The sequence below is a fragment of the Propithecus coquereli genome, unplaced genomic scaffold (assembly GCF_000956105.1).
Source record: "Propithecus coquereli isolate 6110/MARCELLA unplaced genomic scaffold, Pcoq_1.0 Scaffold175, whole genome shotgun sequence".
NCBI classification, from domain to species: Eukaryota; Metazoa; Chordata; class Mammalia; order Primates; family Indriidae; genus Propithecus; species Propithecus coquereli.
The window spans coordinates 3,636,734-3,649,118 of record NW_012142190.1 but is presented as its reverse complement, the minus strand read 5'-3'; the positions used below and the strand labels follow the sequence as shown (position 1 = coordinate 3,649,118).

Genomic DNA, 12,385 nt, shown 5'->3' with positions numbered 1-12,385 from the left:
TCTTTCAAACGCACACTTTGGCTTGTGATTATCTTTCAAATTTTTTTTAGAGCAATTTTTATGAAACCATGGATAAATCAAAAATTCTTGTTATTTTTGAATATGAGTTCTGTCTTGGAACCAATAGAGCGCAGACAGGTCAAAATATCAATGAAGTGTTTGGGAAGGATGTGGCTAAGGAATGTGTAGTCTGTCGATGGTTTGAGAAGTTCTGTTCTGGTGATTTTTAACCTTGGAAATGAACTACGTGGGTGACCTGAGACCAAGGTAGATAATAATGAACTGAAAGCTGTAATGGAAGAGAATCCATCTCAACCTATATGTGAATTAGCAGCAAGGTCCAATGTTACTATTCCAACAATATTGGACCACTTGAAACAAATGAGCAAGGTAAAAAAGCTGGATAGATGGGTACCACATGAATTAAACAAGCATTAGAAGAGAAATCATCTCAAAACTTGCCTTTCCTTCCTGTCACAACATAAAGGCAAATCATTTCTACACCATAGTTATGTGTGATGAAAATGGATTTTTTCACAATTTCAAGCATTCAGCATTAATGGCTGGATAAAGATGAAGTGTAAAAACACAGTCCAAAACCAAATTTCATCAAAAAAAAGCTAATGGTGTTGTCTGTTTGGTGGTCCAGCACTGGTATTCTCCACTATAGTTTCATGAAACCTGGTGCATTGATTACAGCAAATGTCTACTGCAACAAATAGGATGAAATGATGAAGATGTTTGTGATTAAGCAGCCAAGACTGGTCAACAGAGACAGGCCAATCCCCTTACAAGACCACATGTTGCAAAAAATAACGCTGCTCAAACTACAGAAGTTGGACTTGGAAACTCTCTTGTCATCCTCCGTATTCACTAGACCTTGCACCAACTGACTACCACTTCTTCCAGGCTTTGGACCACTTCTTGCAAGGAAAAATATTCAATTCTCAATAAACTGTGGAACGTCTTTCGCAATTCATCACCACTCACTCTCCAGGATTCTTTGTTGCTGGCTACCATTAAGATGGCAAAACTGTGTCAATAGTTCAGGCACACACTTTGATTAATTGTACTGCTTCTCGTTTGAGACGTAATGAACTAAACTTTTAATTCGAAATTGGACATTTCATATTTAATGACAAAAATACATTAAAATATAAGTAATACTAATATCTCTTATTTAAAAATTCTAGAGGCTAAGATTAAACCATAACTCAAGTTATGCATTTCTATGTCATGCTGAGGTATTTTGCTTTTGACACTTTATTATAGGGAATTTGTAGAATTTAATAAGTAAAAATGTCCATGTGAAGCTTTAGCAGGTGTTAGATCATGATACTATTTTCTAAGGATACTGTTTTTAGACTAACTCCTAGATGAAAAATAGCAGGCAAACCAACACCTTCTGAATGCTGACTACTATGTGTTGGGTTCAGGACTTAGTGCTTTAGATAACACTATTTTCGTCCTCATAATTACTCTGTGGGAGGTGTCATTGGTATCTTATAGATAAGGAAACTGAGGCTCAGAGAAGTAGGGTAAAGCCAGAGTCTGAACCTCCGCTATACATGCAAAAACAGTTAACAAGTTGGTACTATGCAAATTTTGTTAAAACATGAAGTTTCAACTTTTCTAGTGAAACTCAAACTTAACAGCAATTTCTCAATTATAACTATATTAATAATCTCTAAAAATGCATTAAGAGACCCTTGAAACATGACTTCTTGGTATATGGATTCAGAGATACCAAGTCAAATCACACTCCTCCCCAACTACAGAGATAAAAGCTGAACAAATATACTCAGCTTATAACAACTCTAATTGCTCGCATACTAGGACTATTAAGAACTAAACACTTTTAAAATAGTGATTGGCAAACCAAAACGTAAAAATAAACACTTACCAACTGAAACAAGGTCATCTCCTCTTCTTTTTCCAATTTGTGAATTTAAACAAACTGTTTCCTCATTTTTTTGGCATGTAAAAACAGAGTGTTCAGCATGATTTGGTGGTTCAGAATCTGTCAGTTCACCATCTTCCATAAAAGCTTTGGCAATCTCCACTGCTTCTGTTTCAAAGTAATTTTCTGAATCTTTGGGGTAAGTAGAACAAACTTCTATATCTGTTTTCACAGGAACATCAGAAAAAGTTTCAGGTTTACCAACATTCATTTTTATATTTTTAGGTAAAGCTTGTTCTTTTCCCAAAATATGAATGTTCTCCACAAGTGATACTTTGGTTCCTAAAGCCAAGTGTTGTTCGTCTTGCTTAAACTCAGACAAATGTGGAGGAACTTTAATAAAGTGATTATTTTCTGAAGAACTGCTTTCAATATTATAGTTATTTGATAATTTAAATTCTTTACTGTAGACTTTTTCCATTTTTGAGTTCACAGAATATTCTGGAGTTCCCTTATCAATACAAGGAAGAGAAGGTATTTTTGATACATCTTGTCTGGATGTAGGTGAATGCTGAAGAGTTTGGTCAGTTCTGATTAAGTCAAATTCCTCTAACATTCCCTTAACTTTGTGTAAGGCACTTTCTGAAATTGAAACCTGTTTTCCACTTGCTGTACTAAATCCAGAGAAAGCAGATGAATTTACCACATTATATGAAAAGGCTTTTTGGGGTGATATTAAATTTGGGGGGATATGCATCGTTTTTTCTTCTCTTGTGAACTGGTCTGAATATTCTTCCTTGCTTTTGAAGGATATTTTGGAAAAGAATTGCTTGGCACTATCTTCTATCTCAGAAAACACCTGTCTTGCCTTTTGTAATGAAGCATCTGATACTTGTATGGATTTTCCACTTGCTGTGCTAAAAATCCCATAAGCATTTGTAGAAGAGACTGACTTGGGAAGCTTCCCTGTATTAAACTTACATATACTTGAGGTTTTCAAACTAGAATTACAAGGTGCTTTTTTAGAAACTTTCTCCAATCCAGACATACTTTGGTCATGTAAAATTTGCTCACTTTGAATGTCAGCAAAAACCTTATGTGAATGTACACATTCTTCATCAACAACTTCATCAGAGTTAGGAAAAATAATATCCTCTGAATCATTTAATGCCTTGTAATAATCTGCCACAATTTTTGTTTGGCAAGTGCCAGATTTACCCTTATTGTTTGGCTGAATTACCTTACTGCAGTTGTCTGTAAATATCTCTTTTACTTTTTTAATTGTTTCATGTGAAACACATACTATTTTACCACTGGCTGTGCTGAATGCAGGTGGCTCTTCTTCAAAATTATTTGAATTAGATACAGACAATTTAGTGGTTGTATTTTCATCTTTGCATAGTGAAGAGTTAGTCACAAGTGTCTGAACACAAGTATCTTCATGTATAGTTTGTTGGCATGCATTTGCTTCTTTTACAATGGATATTACTTCAGAAAAACTACTGTTTTTTTTATCTTCGATATTCTTCACCACTGGCTCAATACCAGAATCGATTTTATTTTTTGAGAGATATCCTAAATCATTATATACCTCATGAAAATAATAAGAATCAGAATGGTAGGAATAGTTGTTAGACAGGTTACTGTTACTTAAATAAGTTGAACCTTGCTTTTCAGAGAGATGATTTTTGTCATTTTCAGTTATAATACTGTTTGAACCACTTTCACATGAAGGATTTCCTACATAATACTCAGGGTATTCCTTTACACTTATAACCTTAGCAGTATTTATTTTTTCTGGTTGTTCATCCAATTCTCCTTCTCTAAGCCATTTTCTTGCTTCAAATAGTGAAGCCTGACTCACAGAAATTTTTCTGCCATGTCCTGTGTAAAATGCTAAAGCTGAATTTTCAACAGCTGAATAGGGGGACTGATTTGTGTAGCAAGTTGTAGGACTTTTTGCTGTTTCTTTTTCTACATTTTCATGTACTTTAACTTTCAAAGAGGCATTATTTGATGTTTTGAGATTTTCAGACTGTCTATATAAATGATCACTTAAGGGCCTGGGTAACACAGCACTTGTATTAGAAATGTGGTTTTTCTCATTATCATCTAGAGAACTCTGTATTTCTTCACACTTTGGGACAGTTGTTACCTCAATTGTCTCAGATGCTAATACAAGCCCTTCTTTACAGTCCCCTCTGTCCTTTCGGATCTTTGATCCTTGGCTAAAACTGGTGATTTCACTAATATCTTGCTTTCTTCCATCAAAAAGTTTTTTTACTTTTTCCAAAGATTCCTTTGCAATTTTTACTTTTTTCCCACTAGCTGTATGAAAACTCAACAGTGTAGCTTCTTTGATCTTTTCAATTTCACATTCAGGTTGTTGCTGGAGGGTTGCTAATTGATTTCCGGTACCAACTGGGATACTTTCTGTTAATATTTTGTTTTTAAACATGTCTGTTTCCTCATGACTTAAAGTGTCCAATTTGTTCTTACTTATGCCAGAAAGTAATTTAGAATTCAAGGAAAAGTTATTCAATTCTTCTTCTGTATTTTGGTCAAAGAAATTTACAACTTTATTTAATGACTCTTTAGAGACGCTGATATTCTTGCCACTGGCAGTCTGAAAGGATATATCAAAAATCCCAAAATCTTTTATATTTTGCTCCATTTTACTAGCAGTTAACTGTTTATTTGAAGTATTAACATGATATGTTTCTTCAGCTTTCGCAATTTCCAGACAAGTTAAATCTGACAAATTTTCTTTAATTTGAGTGTTTCCCTCCTTCATAAATTGGCTAGATAATTTAAGATTGTGTTGATCAGTACCTGGCAAGTCATTTGCATCTTTATGAATATAAACTGTATCATTTTTATTCGAATCATTGCCATGAGATTCTATGTTACAAGTATTTCTACTAGTGGCAGTACATTTGTTATCTTCAGTTTCAGTATTTCTCTTATAATTTTCAATATTTTCTTCAACAAAAGTGCCAGTCATTTCAATATTATTTTGTAATATTAATTGGCATTTATTTTTCTCATTTAAATTTTTAACATCATTATGATTTTCTATTTTAAACATTGAAACAACAGAATGATTACATTTACTTGAAGAGAAACTTCTTGGATCTACTTCTATAGAAGGTTCCTCATTAATATTCTCTGTATCACTAAATAGTTTCACAGCTTTTTGCAGAGCTTCACTGGAAACACTGAGTTTTTTGCCAAGAGCAGAATAAAAGCCTCTAAACTCCACTTCATTTTCACCTGTTAAATAACCAGAAGCACTTTTGTTACAGTTGTTTTCCAACAAGCAAGTGAACTTTTGTTTAACTCCAACTGCACCTTCAAATTTCTTGCTGCTATCTACCTGACCAATAGATGAGGCATTAATTGTGACAGTAAGATCAACATCTTTCCATTCCTCAGAAGTGGTATTTAAGACAGTCATCTTGTTTGCAGGCACTTCAAATGTATTATTCTGTATAATGTGACTTGGTTTTCTAAACTGTGTAAATTCAAACTGACTTCCTGATTCTTCCAATATAGTAGAAAGTTCTGTAATTTCTGCCTTTTGGCTAGGTGTTAAATTATGGTTTGAATTAAAATCTTGCTTTAAAAATAATATCTGAGGAGGTATGTGACTATTTTCACAATTAGAAACAAACGGACTACTCTGCACACATGCAGATACAGTATTAACTGACTGTGAAACAAACTCATTAGCTTTGCTCAGTTTCTTTTGATTATCTAATGCCAAGGTATTTATAATTTCAACACAATTTAAACTAGTAGGATACTGTTCTTCAATATCTTTGAAGAGCATTTTACTTTTCTTAATGTTATGGTCAGAGAATTTTATTTCTTTATTTGAAGCAGTTCTGAAGCTACCTCCAAAACTGTGATTTGAAACTGGATATAAGGGTCCTCCTGCCCATTCATCCATGTAATTATTTTTGTTTGATTTCTTATCTATATCCAAGGAGATGTCTGATTTTATGTCTTGACCTAGAGTCATTTTTAGATGCTGCTTTACACTGTTTCTGTTCTCCTCTGTAAAACCATAAACTGTATCTAATGAGTCCAAATCTTTTGTAATCAACACTTGGGCTGCTTGTTTGTCACCTATGTCTGCATATACTACCATGGTAGAGTTCTTGAGAATGGGTTCTTTTACATGACTGAGGTCTGCTTCATGAAGTTCTTCAGTATTTCCTAGAACAGGATTATTCCTTTCATTAGTTACTTGAAAGACAAAATTATTCTCATCTTGGAAAAGTTCTTCGGAGTTTGGATTGAAAGTTATTTTTGAAATTAAAGTAGTTTCTTCTTGGTCTTTTTGGATTATTGATAAATTTGTATTTTGGTTGAATTGTACCTTTGTTGAAGGTGATGCTATTGTTATGTATTTTTCTGGTGGTAACAGCTCAGCATTTTTAGAATTTTCATTTAAAGAACATACTTCTTGATTCTTTTCCATGGGAATATTTTTGGTTAATTTAAAATCAGCTTTGTAATTCTTACATTTTACTTTTTCTGACATTTTGTATGACTCTTTTCCTCCAGAAATCACAACTGGGTTTGACAGAGGATCCTTGGAGGTAGAAGTTAAAATAAGAGTGCTGGTATTATTGTGGTCATATAAAAGACTTCTCTGGGATTGAAAGTGAATACCACTACATTCTATTTGTGAATGCTGTACTGCAGGTTGACATGCTGCAGCCAAGACCTTTTCTTTTATGTTTGAAACTTTTTCACTTTTTGGATCACATGACAGACAATCAGTTTCTGGGGTTATAAATGACTGCAATTTTTCCTTATTAATTTTTGCTTCTTTATAACCAAGATCTTGAGAGATTCTTGTATTACTAGAAGAACTGCTTTCATCACTGGAACATTTCCCCAAAATTGTCCCAAAAGAGCTGGTTAAGGACAAAGACGGTTCTTCAGAATCATCCTGTAAATAGTTTCTTTTGACAGAAGAATGCAACAAACCTAAACATAAAAGCACAAAGTGACAAAATAAGGTACTGTCAATCACATTCACTTGTTTTCACTAAGTTGGAAAGGTAGTGTTTAAATCAGGAATTACATGAAAAGAAGTGAAAGTCAGATTTAAGAACTCAGAGACAATCTTAAATACTCTCTATTTTGAAGCTGCTACATTTTTAAGGCAAAGATAAATAGGACCTAAGTATTTTTTTGGTAATATGCATCAACTCAATCAAAATTAGCATCTAGTTCAAGGAGGCAGCTAGCTACCATAAATAAAAGTAATTTTTTTTTTTTTTTTTGAGGCAGGGTGTTGTTCCACATAGAGTACAGAGGCATCATTACAGCTCATTGCAACCTCAAACTTCTGGGCTCAAGGAATCCTCCTGCGTCAGCCTCCTGAGTAGTTGGGACTATAGGTGCATGCCACCATGCTCAGCTAATTTTTTCTATTTTTTTGTGGAGATGGGGTCTCACTCTTGCTCAAACTCCTGAGCTCAAGTGATCCTCCAGCCTTGGCCTCCCAAGGTGCATGGTTTATAGGTGTGAGCCACTGTGCCCAGCCTAAAAGTAATTTTTATTAAAAAATGAAATGGGAAAAAATTCATTGCTAATATTGGGGTAGCAGGAGACAGAAAAGCAAGGCAGAGAAAAGGGATTAGAAAAGTAACTATTTCCTTTAGTTAATTCTCTCATATTAAAAAAAAATTAAAAACAAGGTCTATATATGAAGGGCCCAAAAGATTATCTAATCTCAATTGTAAAGGCAAATGAGTTAAACTGCTTTGTTCAGTTAATTTTCTTGACCCTCTGAATTTCCTACTAGCAAATCAAAGTTCTTAATCACATTTAATCAGTGATCATATATTAGCTTATTTCATTGGCTTTAATTCTGATATATAGAGCATCAAACATTTTTCTCTGAAAATTTAACCCAAACTTCAAACACTTCTTCTGAACTCCATCCAGTCCCACCAATGCTACTACTATTCACTGAGCTATTAGCACCCACTAAAATCTTCTGATAGGGAGATAAAATCACTTTTTAACACATTGCTTGCAACACTATGAAAAAATTTTTTCCTTGGGGCCACGGTGTTTTATTACAAAAATAGAATAATAACTTTGAAAACAAAACGATCCTTTTAATTTAACGAAAAACTTGGTACTTTTTGTTTTCCATGCCCACAATACCTGTGGACAGGTATGGTGAATAAGGTAAAGAGATGTAAGTTACATATGCTTCACAAGGCCCCGGGCTCAAAGCTAGAGTGAGTTAAAAACAACTCATAGGGCAGTTAATGTGTTAAAAATACAGTTTATCTTCTGATAAGTGAATTGTTGCCGAAACAAAAAATGAGTCTCACTGTGCACACTCTGGGGACCCAGAAATAGAGCAATAACTAAGCAATCTCTAAAATATTTAAGAAAATTATGTAACCAAAAAACCAATCATTATCTTAGAACTGGCTTACCTTAAGTTTAGCTAGCAATTAGTTTCTCTCTTTTTTTACATGCTTTAGAGAAAGCACATAGTAAACAGCACCACATACTCACAGAGTTGTCCAATTTGCATATAATAACACTTTTAAAATTAAAGCAGGAATTAAGTAACCAAGCTCTTAATGTTTATGAATGAAAAGCTGTCTCAAGAGTGATGATTATACATATACTATGCAAACCGACTGAACAGGTTTGAATGAAATGATTCTAAACATTGGTAATCATAGGCTTAAGCAATAACATATATAGATACCGCCTGAAATTGAATATGATATAGAGATTTTAACATACCAGAAAAAAAACTACAGAAGGAAAGCAATCACCATCCATAAAACCACATACATTACTTGCCAAAAGAAAAGGGGAGGGTTTACCTGAATCAACATTTGTAAATGTACATGGAGCTTGAAAAACATTTGCTTCCAATTGAGCTGAACAGTTAGTTATTTCTGATTTTTGGTCTTTCTGTATTTTTTTTCCTTGATAAGATGTTTCATCATTTATAGCATAAATAAACTTCTTGGTTTTCTTTTTCAAAGTAGATATTAAACCTGCATTCTTCAAAGGTACAGAAGTATCTGTGATAGTGGCTGGCCAGCTTTTATTATTAATTGAACTTGGACATAAAGAACCTTCTTTCTGTGAGCAAATAGCATATATTTCCAATTCACTTTCAGAGGTTTCCATTTTTTTCTGTTTTTTAAAGTTTGGATCAGTCATGTTACCTGAGAAAACTGCACTGAAAGTCTCTTCAGGTGATTCTCTTATCCTGAATATAGACTTTTTAACACCCTGAAATGGAGAAGCTGTTGGAGGAGTTCCGGATATTGCCTGCTTTACCACAAGAATGGAGTCTTCCTGAGACTCAAGATGCTGCTGTTCATCTCCCTTACTTACCACTGTTTCCACATTTAACATCTTCTCTGGTTTTGGTAGATTAGAAATATGTGGCAAAGAATTTTCTGAATCAATAAAATGGGTACATTCTTTCTCTGTATCTACTAGGTCTTTTTCTGAATTATTTTGGTCACAAGAAGAAATATGCAGTAGCGGTATTTTCTCCATCTGGGTTCCGCTTAAATCTGAGACACTTAGCTGAGACCATTCACAGGATGAAGACTGTATAACTTCCTTGGAGATTTTGTCACTTCCATTCCCAAAGGGCTTCTGATTTGTTATATTTGAATCTAATGGATCACTATCATTTGGTTCCATTTCAGATGCAAATGAGTGCTTTTCTTTCATTTGTTTTTTAGGTTCTTCACATTTATCAGTTTTTGTTTCATGGAAAACTTTCTTCCTAGTCTTGACAGTTTTTATTTTTTTTAGATTTCCTGTTCTATATTTAGAAAAACATAATGAAAAACTATCTTCTTCAGAAATATCTGCAACTGCTTCATGGACTTCATCTTCTAGGATATTTGGTATTGACTTTCCAAAGTGATCTGTACAGCTATTTGCTTTACCAAATGAATTCTCTAACATTTTCCCCAATCCTGTTAAAATTTAAAACAGAAGCACATTAATAACATTTTATAATACAACCATATAATTTCTATTATTCTCACAACCTTTCCCATAGTAACAGTATATATGGTATATATTAAATAACACATATTCAACATTTAAAGGGTTATTCTGCATGCTAGCTACTTTTTTTTTGGCTAGTCACCCTTCCCTGTCCTTCTGGTAAAGCCTGATTTGCCTTTTATTTATACTTCTATCCCTAATAATCTTTCTTTACCAGCTTTACACAATTAAAATTCACCTAACTGTACTACATAGACAATTTAATATTCTGAGACCTATCAAACCAGATGTTCCATGTCAATTTTATGTCCCTGAAACTGAGAGTAAAGTCTAATTTTCTGTATGTATATACATACATAAACGACACACAGATATCCAATCCTACACATTTATGCAGACGTACAAGTATACTAAGAAAAATTCAATATTTCAATGACCCAAGTGAGTAAATTGTGATATATCTCAATATTCATTTTCTAATTAGGAAAAAATGACTTCATATTTTGTTACTTATAAATCTTATTTTTACCTGAAAGTTTTAAGGAATAGGTTTTGTTTTGCTTTTGTGTCACAACAACATATTGAATAGTAAGTAGTGTCTTAGTATGATGTTTAAATATTATCTAAATCAAGTTAGTTTCTACTCTTAATGCCTTGAGACAAAACACTACTTTAGTAAAGAAAGTAGAAGCAATGTGTTTTCTCTCTAGGAAAAGAGGAGCAATCTTCAATGATGTCAATTAAAGACAGCAGTTCCACCAAACAGAAGAACTTACCATGGCTTCCAGCTTCTTTTTGATTTTTGTTTCCATGGTCTGTCACAGAAGGGATAGATTTATCGTTTTTCTGCAGACTTTCATCATGGTTAGAAATATAGCTTTTCAAAACCTGCAAAAGTTATAGTTTAAAATCACTAGTATAAAAACTCTCAACACACATATAATAGTCCCCCCCTCATCTGCAGTTTCACTTTCTAAGCTTTCAGTTACCTGCCATCAATCTAGGTCCAAGAATATTAAATGGAAAATTCCAAAAATAAACGATTCCTAAGTTTTAAATTATGCGCCATTTTGAGTAGTGTGACGAAATCTGGCACCATCCTGCTCCATCCCACCTGGGACGTCAATCATCCCTTTGTCCAGCAGATCCATACCGTATACACTATAGCCTGTTAGTCACTTAGTAGCTGTCTTTGTTATCAGATCTACTGTCACAGTATTGCAGCGATTATGTTCAAGTCACTCTTATTTTACTTAATAATGGCCCCAAAGTGCAAGCGTAGTGATGCTGGCAATTCGAACATGCCAAAGAGAAGCCATAAAGTACTTCTTTTGGGTGAAAGGATGAAAGTTCTTGACTTAATATGGAAAGAAAAAAAAAAATCATATGCTAAGGTTGCTAAGATTTATGGTAAGAACAAATCTCCTATCTGTGAAATTGTGAAAGAGGAAAAAGAAATTCATGCTAGTTTTGCTGCTGCGCTTCAAACTGCAAAAGTTACAGCCACATTGTGTGGTAAGTGATAACATTAAAAAGGCATTAAATTCGTGGGTGGAAGACATGAATAGAAAATGTGTTTTAACTGACAGCAACATGTTGTACCAGAAAGCACTGAGCCTATATGAATGACTTCAGCAAGGGATTTCCTGAAATGAGGGACACTAAGCCATTTACTGCAAGTAAATGATGAGTACATGGATGCAGAACTAGATTTGGACTGAAAAATATAAAAATTACTGAAGCGGCGGAGTCTGCTGATGAAGAAGCTGCTGCCTCATGAGTACAGTACAATAAGATATTTTATGAGTGCATGCACATTCCCATAACTCAGTACAGTATGTTGTTATAATTGTTCTGTTTTATTATTAGTTATTATTGTTAATCTCTTACTGTGCCTAATTTATAAATTAAACTTCAACATAGGTATGTGAGAAAAAAACATATATAGAGAGTTTGGCACTATCCTAGGTTTTGGCATTCATGGGGGTCTTAGAATGCATTCCCCACAAATATGAGGGGACTGCTATATAAATGCAGTTTAGAGAGACAGCAGAGTGTCATAGGAAGTCAAGGAAAATCACATATAGGATCACATTTAGAGATTTTCCCAAAAGCTTAGAGAAATTATAGATTAGGGAATAAAAATGCAAAATAATTCATCAACGAGGCCGGGCACGGTGGCTCATATCTGTAATCCGAGCACTCTGGGAGACTGAGGGGCGAGGATCGCTTGAGGTCAGGAGTTCGAGACCAGCCTGAGCGAGAGCAAGACCCCATCTCTACTAAAAGTAGAAAAATTAGCCAGGCATGGTGGTGTGGGCCTGAGGCAGGAGGAGGACTGTAGGAGGCTGAGGCAGGAGGACAGCCTGAGCCCAGGAGTTTGAGGTTGCTGTGAGCTAGGCTGATGCCATGGCACTCTAGCCCAGGTGACAGAGTGAGACTCTTTCTCAAAAA

The 12,385-nt window shown here is 34.3% G+C and overlaps 1 protein-coding gene across 1 annotated transcript in view; it reads right to left on the bottom strand.

The window, feature by feature from the left end:
* BRCA2 (breast cancer 2, early onset) overlaps positions 1 to 12,385 on the bottom strand; it is a 58,543-nt gene that overhangs the window by 40,080 nt on the left and 6,078 nt on the right. The window contains exons 8-10 of the mRNA XM_012642125.1: positions 10,708 to 10,819; positions 8,776 to 9,897; positions 1,904 to 6,901 (exon numbers count right to left, since the gene is read on the bottom strand). Coding sequence (XP_012497579.1) covers positions 1,904 to 6,901; positions 8,776 to 9,897; positions 10,708 to 10,819 — 6,232 coding nt within the window. The remainder of the gene's footprint in view (positions 1 to 1,903; positions 6,902 to 8,775; positions 9,898 to 10,707; positions 10,820 to 12,385) is intronic.